The 16,481-nt window shown below is 32.7% G+C and overlaps 1 protein-coding gene across 5 annotated transcripts in view; it reads left to right on the forward strand.

Moving 5' to 3' along the window:
- LOC134527668 (tropomodulin) overlaps positions 1–14,619 on the forward strand; it is a 268,206-nt gene extending 253,587 nt beyond the window's left edge. For 3 of the 5 annotated variants that reach the window (XM_063360547.1, XM_063360546.1, XM_063360549.1), the window contains exon 8: positions 11,532–14,619. In XM_063360547.1, the coding sequence (XP_063216617.1) occupies positions 11,532–11,611 (80 nt within the window). In that variant the 3' untranslated portion in view covers positions 11,612–14,619. Of the gene's footprint in view, positions 1–1,630; positions 1,715–7,675; positions 7,732–11,531 lie in introns of all 5 variants that reach the window. The other 2 variants (XR_010074242.1, XM_063360550.1) reach the window with 2 other exon arrangements.
- Positions 14,620–16,481: the final 1,862 nt, after the last annotated feature.

Here is a 16,481-nt window from a genome sequence, read left to right on the forward strand (position 1 = left end):
AATTATTTTGTATTCTAGATTGTCGGTTAAGTGCAAAGTTCAACATAGCCATTGGGTCGACCAGTCCAAAGTATCAGATAATCTCCAGAGAGTGAGAGATAAGTTTGGAGCGTGAGTAGGACAGTCCTCTCCCCTCCCCCTCTTGCCTGCAGAGGAGCTGTCATGGTGTTTGTTTGCCCCCTCCTCCCCCCGGCGTGTCCCACTTGCTGCACGAGACACGCTTCAGTTGATGGTTTCGGAACCGCTGTTGCCGAGATGAAGACTGGGAAGAAAATAATGACAGAGACCACGTGTCATACAGTTTCCTCGGGCAATTGCTTGCTCGAAGTGCCATCATTGGCTGGTGTGAAAATATGTTAACTTACCTACCTGTGTTATACATTTTAGCAGCCATTATCAGGATGACAATGGTGTGGTTGAATGACATGTAGTAGAATCATTCTGACAAAAATTAACAAACAAGGAGCTATAACAGGGGGCTAAATATTTTATTCTGTTATTTTTTTAAGGATGTGAAAATCCATCCATTGATTTTCAATAGATTGACATACAAATTTGGTACATGTTTAGTGTAGACCTACTAACTACACTACATAACTGGAATTTCATGTGGTGTATGCTATTTGGGAATATATTGAAATTCATATTACTTATCTATTATACTATTATGTATTAAATGAAACATTACTGTTACTACACAGAATGAAGGTAATTGTATGAAGCCAACATGCAGTATGTAAATCCTGTAATGATATATTAGACATATATTATATTATAAATATATATTAAAATATCTCAGGATTTTTTTTTTCATCATTGAAATATTGTAAATTATTTAGACTTCTAGAGAGTTTGTTTTAATGGTTAATCCAGTTATTGTTTATCATTAGTGATTAAAACAATTGATGCAATAATAAAAATGGCAGAGGGTTACATTTATCATTTTAGCCTTGATTGTATGGAACTTTAATGGTGTGAAGAAAAATACTCCAAGGACAGACATAGACAAACTCTATTTAGGAACAATGGATAGAGGGATCGCTTTAATTTATTTTGCGTATCGTGATAGTTTCTTTTTTGTGCTTTTGTTTGTAGGACAATCAATTTGTTGTGCTGGTTTCATGTGATTATTCATATTTAGTTCAGGTAACTCTCAATCCTAATTTACTTATTTTTAAAATGTATTTTTTTTTATCATACACCAAAAACTATAACAGGAGTGTGTTATAAAATTGATGCCATCTTGGATTCGAATAAATGCTGCATTTAATTGGGGGTCAGTGCCAGAATTTAGCTAGGTAAACATTTATTTAGCTTAACATGAAAAGTCTTTTTGTGGTACAGTTTTAACATTATTTTCTTTTTAATCTTCATTTTCTATCCCATGAAGGTTTGGGCATGTAGCATATCATTTGACCAACATCATTAACGGCAAGAGTACATGGAGTGTTTTGAAATGTATCGTACATAGTTTGTTATGTATAGTTCGTTTCAGGTCATGATTAGTGTGTGGTTCGTTAAGTTGGTGCCCCTTCCCCCTGATTTTAAATGATGAAATCACTCCCACGCCTCCCTTCACCCCTGATAACTTGTAATGCTGAGTGCTAACGCCTTTTCGTTCCGCCCACAGTACGGAAAGACTTAACCCTGCGGCTCCAATTCAGATTCTTTAACCACCTGCGCAGGAAAAGCCTGATCAAGTAAACGGGAGAAGGTACCTCTTCGCTTTCTCAAACATGATCACATAACCAGCGGTTGAAAAAAAAAAGACCTAGGCATGGGCTACTCTGATAATGCGATAACGTGTGATGTTAACTGCTTAACTCCTTAAGGGGATGAGATATGAACCAAAATGTGCCATAATTGGTTTTAACAGTTGTAGTGCTATAACAATTTTTTTTATCTTTTAATATTGAATATTGGCCTTCTTTAAGGCAGAGATAACAAATTAAAACTATAACTCAGTGTATATTGACAGCATTATTACAGTTGTAGTCATTCTGAATTCAATACTAAACTTCACGGGGGAAACTATTTGTAGTTAGCCTGTCACTTTAACTTCAAGCGCACATGAAATTGTATTCTATGCTTTAATGAAGCCAAATTGTATATCTAACAATAGAAAATCATGGCATTAGATCTGTTGAAACCAAGAGAGCATCTTTTGTTTGCTATCCGACCCCTTAACGTGCAATTTTCATTTCAGCTTCAAATTAACATTCACTGGGCAGTTTTGTTGGTGTTTTTATTTCTCTGTTAAAAATAAATTTCAAGAACTCTGCACTTTTAACATTTAGTACTTTTAACATTTAGTAATGCCCATTGACATTTGTTTCATGTTGAAATTAGTTGGTTGATTTATTTATATTTACTTTTTATGGTTAATTTTTATGAAGTCATTTTGAAGTAAGTGGCAGAATGAATTAAATTTGATGGTCACTAAAATTACTTGCTTAATGATTTTGTTTGAAGAACATGTGTGAATTTACCTGTGCTTAAATAATTACTTTTGTTAAAATTTAGGGTTTTATAGAATTGAAAAAAATATATTTCCAAAGAATATCTTTCCTCAACTCAATTAATTTCTATGTTTTCAATAAAGTTGCCCAAATGTATATGCAATTTTAATTAATAATTTTGTAGGATATTTCAGTGTTTGAAATCATATTTTGGGCAAAACACACAGTTTACATAGATTTTTTTTGTGTGTTTTTAACCAATTTTTGTTGCTTGAAATAAATGTTTGTGCTTTTATTTGTGAAATAATTATATTTTAAATTTTTGTTAATTTTTTTTGTGTAGTATCATTAACTACAATCATTTTATTAGGCGTTAGAGAATTGTTTTAAAATGATTAAGTATCTTATGTGCAGGAAAATTAAAAGTGGTTTGATGCTCAAAAAAAAAAATTGCATTTCCATAAAATTTTAATCTAAAAAATTGATCATGGAATGTCATTTGAATTTGTTAGATAAAATCCAAGGTGTCCTTAAAAGAATGTCCCAGTTTCAATGGTATACTATAACAGTTAAATTTAGACTATTTACAGTGAATTGTACATCAAATTGAAGGTAAACTAACCTAGGTGGTTTTTTTTTTTTTTTTTTTGCAAATGTCCAATATGTGCATCTTTAGTTATATGGCATACATCCAACCTAAAATCCAATTCTTCCCTCACTTTAACACGTCTGGAGTGATGGAAGCAATAGTCTCTTCATTGTGTTATGTCAGGTGAACGTGGAGGCCAACGAAAAATCTGTCGTCTCGACCATTACGACCAATCCAACGTTCAACCTCGCTCATACAAAGAGATTCCAATGAAGAGAGGCTCCATCCTTTTGCCAAATAAAGTTTACAGGGTCACCCTCTACTGATTGGGGAAAGAACCATTCTTTCGCGCTGCAAGTGAGAAAACAGCAAAGCAGTATTCTTGCATGCGCTTATATAAAATGGAGTTACTCTTTGTGACCTTGAACCAACACACTACAGTGCTTAAAGTTGATACTACTAAATTTTATAACTGGGACATTTTTTATGGTCGTACTATATTTTGTGGCAGTTTTAGACCTCAAGACACCCAAGTTTAGATGAAAGCTTCTGAGGGTCTGAGGTAGCGAGCTTCTTGAGGTGCTAATCAGGTGGCTGATTGCCAGGCTGGCGCTCGTTCAAGCTGCTTGTCGAGAGAGCAGAGTGAAGGAACTGTAATGTGTGCCTGAAGTTAAGACTGAATGCCATTTTTAGGAATAAGATTTAATGATGGATTGCAAGAAAACCTAAAGAACACAAATATGCAAGCTAATACATAGTATCAAAGAAAAAAAATTATTCCTTTACATCCCAAAATCAATTAATCTTATTATTTTAATATGTTGTTTGTAACAAAAAGTACAGACCAAGCCGATTGTAAATTTTAACAATATTCTTTGATTAATAATTTTTATTTTCTTTCAACCTTGGTTTTATGTTACTGGTTCTGGTATGTCTTTGTAAATGCTTTCCAATTATTTTTTAGTAAATTTGCTTTTTAATTCATTACAGAACAATTTATTTTGCTTAAAAAAATATATCTCTTGTATAACATTAAAAATTATTACACTATTTTGGTAAAAAATAGTCTTCAAAATACTTAATCATTTTGCACATTCAGCCTAAATAAACAGCATTTGAAGAAGGAAGTCATAAAATCTTGTCTCTTGACATTGTGCTAGTTTTTCTGCTTCGCGAGTTATCAAGGTAGATTGTCAAAGTTGTACGTATAATTGAAGAAATGCCACCAGCATCAACTTCAACAGGAAAATAAGCACCCATAAGACCATCCTTCAAATCCTTAACAAAAATTTATGTTATCTACACAACTATTTGAATGTTTGTAATTTTTTCTAGCAAATGGGTGCAAGGAATGATCTAGTTTATCTGGATTGACTTGGTTTGAACATAATTTTGTAGTAGTGACGATTTTCCCTTTTAATATTCCTGTACATCTGATCCTGTATGTGTTCAGCCGTGTTTATATAATACTGTATATATATTATTTTGTTTTTTGAATGGTTAAAATTATTTTTTTCCAAGAGCTGGTTTTAATTATATATTTTTTCATGGTTGCTTCAAGGCTAATGGAATACTTGTCGGCCCTGTACTGGGTAATGGCGAATTCTTGCATATATCCAGGGTCTTCATCTACGTCTGATTCACACACCAAGTTGACACAAATGGTTTTGAGTCCACTATCATCTTGGAGATCCTGCAGGCTGAACCAGGTGTCCAGCATCGTGGAAACCCTGGCATTGTCAGGGAAATATAAATTTATGAAGAAAAAAAATTAGTGAATAGTCAGGAAAATGTATATTGAGAAAATTTAAATGGACAAAAGCTCATCGTGTATCACTAACTTGCTATTAACTGTGTCATATATATCAGTCTCTTTTGAAATACTGGTTTGTTGAGCAAAGTTTAATTTTTTGGCACGGAGACTTAATTTAATCTATGATGATACCTCTGGATGCGATGCAAGAAACATCACCTGGATAGTTTCCAGAATTTTAGTTACAGTGTTGAAAGTTTTTTTTCATAACTTTGAAGGATCTGCAAGTGCAAATGCGTTGTGAATGTTATACAATGTTGGGAAATAGCGTGAAAATTTGTACTGGTTGTTTTCTATGGAAATATTATATACGTATGTACATGATTTTAACCAGTGAAAGGTTATAAAAAACCTGGAGTAGCCAGGAAAGAAACAGGGAATTCCATTTTTGGGGTTTGCTGGAAACTGCTGAAGCTTCTTTGCGTAACCATGTGATGTTAAAATATATTTTTACAGTGATGTCGTCAGAGACTCTTCAACAAAGTGATTGAGGGAATCTGAAGGAATCGACCGGTGTCTTTGTGGGGATTCGTCCTGTAACTCACCAGCAGTCCTTCCTAAAGCAACTCCTGTTTTCTACCGCCATGCCCTAAGTAGAGGTGGTCATGTTTCAGCATAAACGTACATCAGCTTGTTAGTTTTTTTTTTCTAAGTTAAATTGCATTACTTATTTAGTTCCTATTTGAAAAAAGACAATATCATAATTCTGGAAATATATTTTACTAACTATTAGAAAAGTTAATTTTTCTATCATTATAGTAGAATAGCACTATTCGTATAATCCTAAAATATTTCTTCGTACGCTAATAAAAATCTGCAAAAAAAATTTCAACCCAAAAATTTAGACAAGACAGGGCTGTAAACCAAAAGAATTGTTCAAGCGGAGTGATTGGACTTCTTTCGGAACAGTTAAAGTAGTGTATATTTTCACGTAATGAGAAGGCTGAACGAGTGAGGTTGTAATTTCTTCTATTAACCTCGCTCACTTAATATTTACAATAAATGTTTAGCCTTGAAGCACCAAATGAATGTTACAATTTCAAAATTAATTTTTTAACATCAGCTTGACCATCAAAGAGTGTTTTTTGTGATGTATGTCTACATTTTATTTCTGCTTGAATCACTCTGCATCTGAGTGTTCCATAATAAGGTATATTTTGCTCTGGAACATTGGTTTTTTACTACATGCCTTTTTCTCATGTCCTCACAGAAGAAAAATGCAGTTTTTCTTTGTGTCCAAAGAAAACTCCATGAAACTGGAGAGAGCCCAAATTCATTGCGGCAGAAACGTGCTTAACTTAATGAAGTTGTGATGATGGTTTGTGTCGTTCATAAGGCTGATCCAACTCACAACTTTTCGTAGGTTGAAATGTGCACCCTTGACTTGGTAGTGGTGTACCTGTTTTTGTCACTATAATTTTGTGTAAAGTGTTTGTGAGTGGTTTGTAAGTAACATCTGTGTTGGTTTATTTTGTCGTAATTAACAGTTTGGTTTGTAGCACGTGGCATTTAACACGTTAGTTCTATGAACCCAGCACACACACACACACATACACAAACAAACACTATTAAAGCAAATTAAAATAATGGGGTAACGTGTAATGTAGACTCATTAGCAGTGTTACAGGGCGATCATTCACACACAACAGGCCTGAAAAATAGTTTTGTGGCTTTCCTTGAAGTCTTTTTTTTTTTTTTTTTTTAACGTTATGTGGAGTGAATTGTTTCAAAATCTACTCAATTCTTCCTTCCCTGTCTATTCGTAGCAATTTTTTTTTTTAGCGATGGGTCAAGTTTTGTCATTTGATACTGCCCATTCTTTTACTGGGAATCTGGATTGAAGAACTGATATTTCTCTTGGTGTTTGTTTGCGCAGAATATAATTATTTTTATTCATGTCAGATGATGTTAACCAAGGTATTTGTGTGTCAAATTTAAAAAGTATTTTATCATCGCATAAATAAATTAGGTTCAATTTATGTTTGAACCAATTGAAGGTTGAAATGAAACATAAAAATGTATGGGAAAATTTAGGAACCGACCCATTGCTAGTTATTTTATTTCCTTATTCCATTTTTTTTTAACTCGTTAGATGGAATTTATAATCTTTCTATTTAGTTTTGTTTTTCGTGGTTTTTTTTTTTTTTTTTTTTTTACCAATTTATTGTTTCAATTGGTATTGCTCATTAGAGTCAAGTTAGATCTTTAAAATTTAAACAATCAGGTTTCATCCTTTGAAACACAAGCAAATAATGTTTGTGGAGAATTTTTTTTGTCAGTTTGAGAGTGTATTTGATGTGGTGTTTGCTGGGTTTAATAGCTAAACAAAAATGGTATGTTGGTTATTATTTTTGGTTTTTTGTTTCTAGTAGTATAAAAATCTGTTGTTTTTTTTGGACAGTTTCAACAGAGAACCATGTGTTTGGTAGAAGTTAATTTTTTTTATCATCTGGTGTTAATGGTGTGGTGCTGTGAACGTTGGGTGCTATCAGATATCTTAATCTCTGAGAGAGTTTTTTTTTCTCACAATAATGGCATTAAAAATGGTTTTAGTTTGGCTTTTATTGCCATGTCAGATATAAAAATGTTAAGAAATAGTTTATTCTTAGGTGTTTTTTTTATCTTGCAATTTATCATCAGTTGTTAAGATTTAAGTTCAGTCTGTAATTTTTTCCAATTATACAGTTGTCTAGTAAATTTTGTAGTTCGTTCAGTGACGGTAGCACCGAACGTGTTATACATCTTTAAACTTTTGACTCACCATTGAAAGAGCGTGAACTGAACGTGTGTGTTCTTTCCATTTTATTTTTGCAGTACGCCTTGAACGGATTGGGGCATCGAGCTCGTAGTGCGATGATGGCTCCTAATAGGTAGTGTTACATACAGTCTTAATTTTTTTTTAATATCCTGCTTTTTTTATTCTTTTTTTTTCCTTACCTCTACAACTGTTTCAAATTTCAATGCTACCAGGAAAAAAAAGTACTTTTTTTTCAGCTCTCACTGAAGTACTTGTTTTGTAAAGTTGATTGGAAACTTAAATTCTATATGTATTTTATTTTGAGGAGGGATTTGAAAATTTGTACATTAAATGTGTATATTTATAATCTAAATTTTTGCAAGCCACTAACAGTATGGGATTGTGTTCATTTTTTTTTGAGTGCATGAAACAGGTTGTACAGGCAAGACAAAACAGCAAATGGCTTATGCATTAAATGATTTGCATGCTTATTGGATCATGCAACCGTAGCATGGGGCTTGCATACTGGTGAGTAGTTTGAAAGTCATTGCTTTGCCTATAGCCTGGAGCGAGCAGGAAATATAATCTGTGCTGTCTACAGCGTACTTATTTTCCCAACAGAATACTGGGTTAGAATATTTGTAGATGTGAACATTGCAAAGCATTTGTCTGTTGTAGAAAACTGAGTGTGACAAAAAAAATTTGGAAATAGTATACACTAAATACAGTGAAAAGCCCATTTTATCTATTATTAAGGGAAAAAGAAAACATTTAATTCTGTAGACATGGCAGTCTGCAAGAAAATAGAAACCAAATTGTTAATTGACTGACGACTAACCAAGTGGACGAAACTAGGAAGACATAATTACTGACAACACTTGAATAGCTCTGGATGGCACATATGAACACAATAGCAAAAAACTCCATTGCTCACAAAAGAGAACAACACATTAAAAGACAACACAGGCGAACACAGTTGGCTTCATACAACTAACAGGTTTTCTTTTTTGCTTTTTCGGTTCTGTGTTCTGCGACAGAGAAATGCTTTGCCCTGGCGAAATTTCATTATATTTTTCACCGAGTTATTTGCCTTCATGCAAAAAAATACTGCACTTTTTTTTAGCTTTTTTTATAAACACTTTGTTAAAAACTATGTTTGAGTCAAATGTCTTTCCGTTGTATGTTATATTCGCTTTTATTATGGGCCTGGCAAATTTTAGTCTCAAAAATCTGTGATGTTTTTAAAAACACCCATATGTTATACTACGTTTCTTATATCTGAGGGCTTGAGATCTACAAGAACACTTTGTCACCATAGCCAATGGTTTATGTTGTTCTTAATGATGTGGTGTTACTTTATCTTTTGGCTACCTCCTCTTTCCGCCAACCCAACCACTTGTGTACCATTGCCATTTTCTTACGACATCCAGGCTCTGTGATATCTGGCATGTAGTATGCAGCTGTATCTTTTCTCATTCTTAAATGAGATTTAAGGCTTGATTTCACCCCCAACTTTAGGTGAATGCGTTCATATCATTAGTTATGTTTAAGAACCATTTCAACGGTGGTTCCTCTATTCCTGCACTGCATATTATCTTTGGTTGAAAATATTGTCATCACATATAAGCTGCAAACAATCTGTAGAGTCAGTTGTTATTCGCGAAAGGATTTTGAAAATAGTTGTGTGTTAAAGAATCATCTGTTTTTTGTAATTGATTGAGTTTATTTAGGGTACACATGTATGGATGACATGCAAATTGCAGAAAATTTTATGCAGGAGCGTACGCACCTGAATGGTCTGGCCAAATAAGGCAATGGCTTTTCTTGCAGACAAGCATTATGTATTTACAAGGAAGAAACTGCTAGTGCCGGCGTACCTTATTACAATCTATTGACCGTTCATATTTTATTTGAAAATAATGGCATGCCCTTTACTCTGTTATTTATAAGAAAGAAAGCAAGTATTTATGATCAACTCTATTGCTGGGACTAATTGTATGGTCAGATTCTGGAAGGTAAAGTTCTGCATTGTCACAGCTGGTAAAAGCATGCAGTTTAACTTCTTTAGTCATATGTATTATAAAGATATTTCTTTATAAAATCCTATAATCAAAAAAAAAATCCAGCTAGGCTAGTGAAACTGAGCCTCGAAGAAAAAAAAACGGCTTTTGTATCCATCCATCAACAAAAACGTTATTTTAGTTAGCCACGAAGACAAAGAACTTCTTTACTAGCGACCAAGTTAACCGTAAGTGTTTGTGTTGAACCCTGAAGTTGTTAGTTAACTTGGATGATAAGCATCAGGGAAAAAACCTGAAATGATGTTAAACATTAACATGGTGTTTTCAAGACTTAGAAAATCAAATTTCCCCTCAAAATCCAAATAACTTTAATAATGAGAATATTGTATTTGATATGAAACCTTTTTCAGTTCTTAGTATTTGTTAATGCGTAGATACAAGATTTTAAAGTTTTTTTATTTATAAATTATTTATTTTTAAATAAATATTAGATTATAAATATTTAATGTTAATTTATATGCAGATCAAATTTTCCATAGTTGTGTTTGGCAAACAATGATGTTATTTTAACTGTGATACCAGTTTCTTTTAAAACTAAATTTTTTTTAACATACACATCTTAGGAATATTTTTCACAAACCTAAAAATAAATCAGCAACCGAGTGTACATTTTAGGGAAGTACCAGCGTACGTAATATAAAAAGTATTTATTGCACAGTGCATAATCAAATTGTTGGTATATTGCCAAAAAGGCCAATTTCACATTTCAAACAAATTTGAGATCTGGGCAATGTAGCATTCATTTTCTGGTGATTAATTCATGATCTGCCAGAAGTGCAAATAAATAATGTGAAAACCAGAGATATAAATAAATTAAAAGGAAAATGGTTCATTGGATCTAATAAATTTAGTTTTTTTCTTAAATCAATTTTATAGTCTTTTGAAATGTAAAAGAAAATGTTACACTGGCCCTTCAGCAAAGAAACATTAAAATATTGAATGTAAGAAACTTTTATTGTCAACGTGATCTTTGAATAATAATTGGCATGAAGGTTGGTTTAAAGATATAAATTAATAGTTTTTAAAATGTTGCTTAGTTTCATTTTTTAAACTTGTGTTTTGGTGTTTTATAGATAGAGACCGGAAATATAATATTCCAACTAGATGTGTTATTTTCTTCAAAAATGGCTGTTCTTTTTATAATTTTTTTTTTCTTTGAGAAACCAATTTTTGCTGAGAAATATTTTCATAAGTATAATATTCCATCTGAAACAAAAAAAAGTTCCAAAATTTTTAACACAAATTTTTTATTTGCAAATTCTTTAAAGATATTTTCTCGCTATTCTTAGAATTCTTACTTGAAGAGATCTTAAAAAAGTAATCAATGAAAGAATTTCACATTTTTTCTAAAACAACTAGAAACTGTGTTAATCTCAAAGTTTTTACTATTTTTATTTCTTAACTAGGAACTTCATCATAAACTGGTGTGCGATGTGCGTGGCATATTTGAAATTGTTGCAGACATTTTGCCATAAACACGGCAATAGTGGACTGTTTGGCAACTGGAACAAAGACTGACGAACATTAACCAACTGTGAATCAAGTCTGTGGATTTAATTGACTAAAAGGTTTTTCATGTGTAAAGTAATCCATGACTGTGCATGTTGTGATACATTCGGTTTTGTAACAATTTTAACTTATACTTGTTCAGGTAAAGTCCTAAAAGAATAATAATAATAATTCTGAAAAATTAACATCATTTTTGTAAGCTTTATAGCATTTGCCATATTTTCAGGTCTCTATATAGTGTGTTTAAAGTATTCAAGTAGTATTTCACAGATATGCAGTGCAGTAGCTGTTGTTGGTGTGATCACAGTGCACCATGAATCTGGCAATGCCATGTTTGTTGCAGATCGTTTGCGTCGAATGGGCAGAGCCTCGCGCAACTACACCACCGGACTTGTCGTGCACAGAAATTCACTTCTGTACTGAACCAAGAACAAATACTAGCACCCGTAGAGCATAGCCATGGGATGTCTCTAGATGTTTGTCTCAGCTTTGCATCGTAGTAGTTTATCTGCTGTGTGTTTTGAAGCTACTCTCGTGTTTGAAAACCTTTTTGTGAGAATACGCATTATAGTTTCCAGACTTTTGATATTTGCACGACAGATGTGTGTGGGGCTCATCTTACTGTTTTAATTTATTAATTTCTATTTCTTCTTGTAGAAGAAAATAAATCCTCTTTTCTGTTTTTGTTTTTACATTTTGGTTCGATTTAACTATTTATAAATAACCTTGTTTTGTTCTTCATGTTTTGATAATTCATATTTCTATATATTTTTGCATGAGTACAAAAAAAACTGTCCTTATATTAGTCCATGTATAATTTTGCTGTTAAGTTTGTTTTTGGAATTGTATTTGCTGTTATTTTCAGATCACTCATTAGACTTATAGTAAGTTTTATGTGAATTTTATGAAATAATTTTTTTTGTTCAATTTTTTTTTGTCTCAGCACAAGTATGAGAAAAGTGAGTAATTTGTTCAACACTATACATGTTTTCTAATGTTTGTAAATAGCACATATGTTTTAATTACATATATTCGTTTCTTTTCATCATCAGTTGTTCTGATGAATTTATCACATCGTATTGATACTTGAGAGAGACATGTTCACAGGTGAATTAGTGATGTAATTTTCACTTATGCTGTTCTCTACTGCTGTGTATTTTATATTTGTGTAAACTTAGTTCTATGCATTGTACAGATTATATTGAGATGGCCTTAAAAATTTACGCCTGGCCGTATCTTTAAGCTGGTTCGCGATGAACGCATTGGTTAAGACACCCTTTTACCTGGATCTATTGTACAGTTACAAAGCAATAAGGTGACTTTAACATATGCTTTAAATGTCTCATTGCTCCTTACGCACGAGGCATGAACTAAACCTCTGTATTTTTCGGGCCTCCAGTGTGTAGCCACGCTGTGTACGTGACATTACTGCGTTATCAAATTTTTAGGAATCTCTGGAAAACAAACAAGTTTTATGTACTTATTTTTTGCAATTGGTTAAGTTTACAGTCAAATATCAATTATGCCTCTTGTACATACTAATTATCATATCATATATAGCTACGTATCTGTAGTCAAATAGGGGAAAACCTGTAAATATATTTGTGAATAGTGCTAATTATTTTTTTCATCTCAGAATATTTTCACAATTAAACAATGACGGTTCTTGTTTTCAGCTACTGTGTTTTTAACGGTGGTTCTGGAACTTTTGTTTTTGTTGTGAACTTAAAAAAAAAAGTTTTTTCCAGACTTGGTGACTCAAAGAAATTCTTAGCACATGTTTGCACACTGTCATTAAATTTATAATCTGAAAATGAAATATGTATCAGTCCCCCAATGTTCACGAAAGTGAATATATAAGATGGCACGGACACCATGTGAACAATATCACTGAAAAAGTGAGATCTGCGCATGTGCAGCAGTTTGGGCAACAGATAGGTTAGGGATAGGACACCAACATCCATTACCTTAAAAATAAGGGCCTGGTTGTCCTATCTAAGGGTTTGGAAGCAGTAATGTTCACTAGGAATACGGTTAGGGTACAGTGTAGCATATTCAACACCAAAACCCTGTCGTCGTCCCGCTAGCCCTCCCTGGTAGTTCGACGCCCGGTTGCTCAGTTGTCCTAGGTAGAGTGGGGTTGTGATATATCTGCTATTGTACCATATAGATCAATGAGTTACGGAAAAGACAGATAACTTGGCCAAATTGGCTGATTAAGTGTGGGAACCTGGTCTTCTTTCAGTTAAAAGTATCTGTCAAGTGTCCAGCTAATTATATTTTCGAGGTTTTATATATGTTTTGAGTGGTTATGGTTATCTTGTGTTTATTGAGGTAATATAAGTGACCAGCTGTTTGGAGAAATTAATATCTCATCTTTCTTTATACATGATTTTTTTTATTAAAAGTTTGGGCAATTAATTTTTTTATTATTATAATATTATGTACATATTAGGTTTGAAATAATGGTCATGCCTTAAATACAGCACTTATGAAACTTGGAAAATATACAAAGGAGCAAGTGATTTTTAAATAAATTATGCATTCATTTAGATATAATCAAAGCTTTAGTTCTAAATTATCTGAAGTATGTGATCTTCTCGGACTACATTTAGCACCGGTAAATTTTAATTTTGAAAACCTTCCTCTCTGGTGTCATTTCAATATTGCCAGGTAAGCGGGCGTCTGTTAACTCGATATGAATGTTTCCTTTCCAATGCTTGCTTCAGTTACTATTTTTAACTGTTACAAGCTTGTCAGTTATTACATTAAGTTCATACAATATTTTGTGTACATTCTATTACGAAAAGTTTTGATTTTCATTATTTTAATGTTATAACAGTCTGAAATTAGTGCTTTATTTTACAGCTCTTTTTGCTTTTACCATTTAACAAATTTAATATAAAGTATAGATATACATAATTATTTTTAATAATTAAATGTTTTGTAATTGATTTAAGAGTTTGAAATGTAAATGAAAGATTATTAGATAAAAACAAGTACGATTAAACTATAATTGATTACCCTAAATGCTTGCAAGAATCACCATAATAAATTAGATGTAATAGCTGTATTGATATTGTACTGGTGTAATTTGTAATGCTTTTTTATATATAATTTTGTGCTTGGGGAAATGGATTATGGTAATTTTGAATGGTTTTTAACTGCTATGAATATAATTGGCTTTTTTTATGGCCCTATTTGTTTTAAAATATTCACATAGTATTGATGTTAGCACAGAATTGTAATCGTGAAATCAGATGTGTATGAAATTGTGAAGACATCTGCAGTTTCGATGAATTTGCTGTATTCCATTTTCAAGCACTAAAAGTGGGTTTTCGTCGTTTATAAATACCTGTAAATATTTTGTGTACATGCAGTATGTAAAGAAAGTTACATTGCTTTTATAAAAAATGGCTGAACCCAATGTATTTTAAGGTTTTATTTATTAATGCAGAATGTATTCCCGCTTGTAAGTACTCACCAACTAAGGTATGGTTACACCTACACAGTACAGCTTAACTAGTTTTAGTTAATGTGTTTAAGGCCATTTTTGAAGACATTTACTTGTTGGAGAAGATGTCAGGTACACTTGAATAAATTGTTTATAGCTCAAAACAATTGCAAGGGTTACGTTTGTGTTTCAGTGGTTATTAGGATAGGTTTTAATTTCATGCTTGAAGCTATCATGTCACACAATTATTCTGTTATGCCATTCGCTTTCACTACTGCTGCACGACATATTTTCTGCCATCTTTTTTAGCCATGTCGGTTAAATCAGCCAATCGCAAGCAAGCATAGAAGAACTTGTCAAAACCTTTTTAGTCTAAAAGAGAAACACCTCCCAATCGGAACATCTGTGGAATACATGTAACTAGTTGGCTAGTGAAAGTGCTGCATTTCCAGAGCTCAAGACACATTCACAGCTAATGATTTGTTCATAAATTGTTATTTTTCTGATATTGTTAGAAATTAATATTTTTTAAAATAAAAGTTATCAATGGCTAAATTTAAACTTGGCTACACCACTTTGTTGGCTGATTGCATTTTTAAGCATTACATATCCTTTATCTTGGACAATTTTGAAATATGTTAACACCAAGTAAGCATTGCATTTTGTGTTATGTAGGTAATTTTGTTGCTAGATATATTCATCATGTTATTTGCTATACTTATTTGCAGAGTCAGGTGAATATTTGTAATTAAAATTTTTTGCTGACTAATTGCATCGTGGTTAGGCCTGTGCGAATATCAGTTTTTGTTCCAATCGAATGTGAATATCAAATTATTCTTGCATAAAATATCGAATTTGAATATTAAGAATTAGAATCCCACTAAAAATAATATTTTGCATATAAAAATACAATATGAAAGAAGAAATAAATGTGTAGTGTAGTGGCTTCTGGGAAATTAGATAAATAATACTAAAGTGAAAGGTTGGTTAGGTTAAGTCAGCTACAATTACTATAGGTAAAATTTTGTTGAAATATTCAAATTTTCAAAGGAAAATGGTAATCAAAATAGGATCCAAAAAAAAATTAATAAACAGTGCAAAGCGAATATGTAAGGCAATTGCAGTATGTGTGAAAAAAACTTCAAGAGGGTGGGTTTAAAAAGAATGTAGAGTGAACAGTTTTAATCCATAGTTAAATAGTATAATGTAGGTCTAAAAATAATTTGCTTATTTGAATTTTTCACTATAAATCATCATTAACATTTATGTATTGTATTTTTTGGTTTTAACTAAAGTGTAGGAACACGGTAGCAGTAGTTGCTTAAAATGTTTCATTCTTTTTCTGTCCAGTGTATGTTTACTTGGTAAAAGAGGCAAAGTTTTTTTCTCCCTTAGTGTGAATTCTTTTTTTTTTTTGGGCCACGTGTGACAAGATAATTGCTTGAGCTATCACTGCACTAGGAGTGTGTGTGTGGGCCTGTGTCCGGTCGTCGTACACTGTGTAGTAACCACCAGAAAAATGTCGTAGGTTGTTAGGCTTTAGGAGTCTTCGCTGTCCCATTTTGAAAGAAAACTAATCACAGAGATGGTATGCTGTGTTTCTACCATCTGATCTGAAAATTGTAACTTCAACAGCCCACAGTATTTTGATTTTTAAGGCAGGTATTTATCCTTATCAGTATGCTGTCAGTTATAATCTATTTTTATCGACCTGCCGGACACTCTTCTCCATAAAATACTTTAGCTGGTAACCAGGGGCGCAACAATGGGGGGGGGGGGGGGGGGGCAAGGGTATTTCCCCCCCCCCCCCTGAAACCTTGAAGTGGGGGCAAACGGGGG

Source organism: Bacillus rossius, chromosome 1 (genome assembly GCF_032445375.1).
Source record: "Bacillus rossius redtenbacheri isolate Brsri chromosome 1, Brsri_v3, whole genome shotgun sequence".
Lineage (NCBI taxonomy): Eukaryota > Metazoa > Arthropoda > Insecta > Phasmatodea > Bacillidae > Bacillus > Bacillus rossius.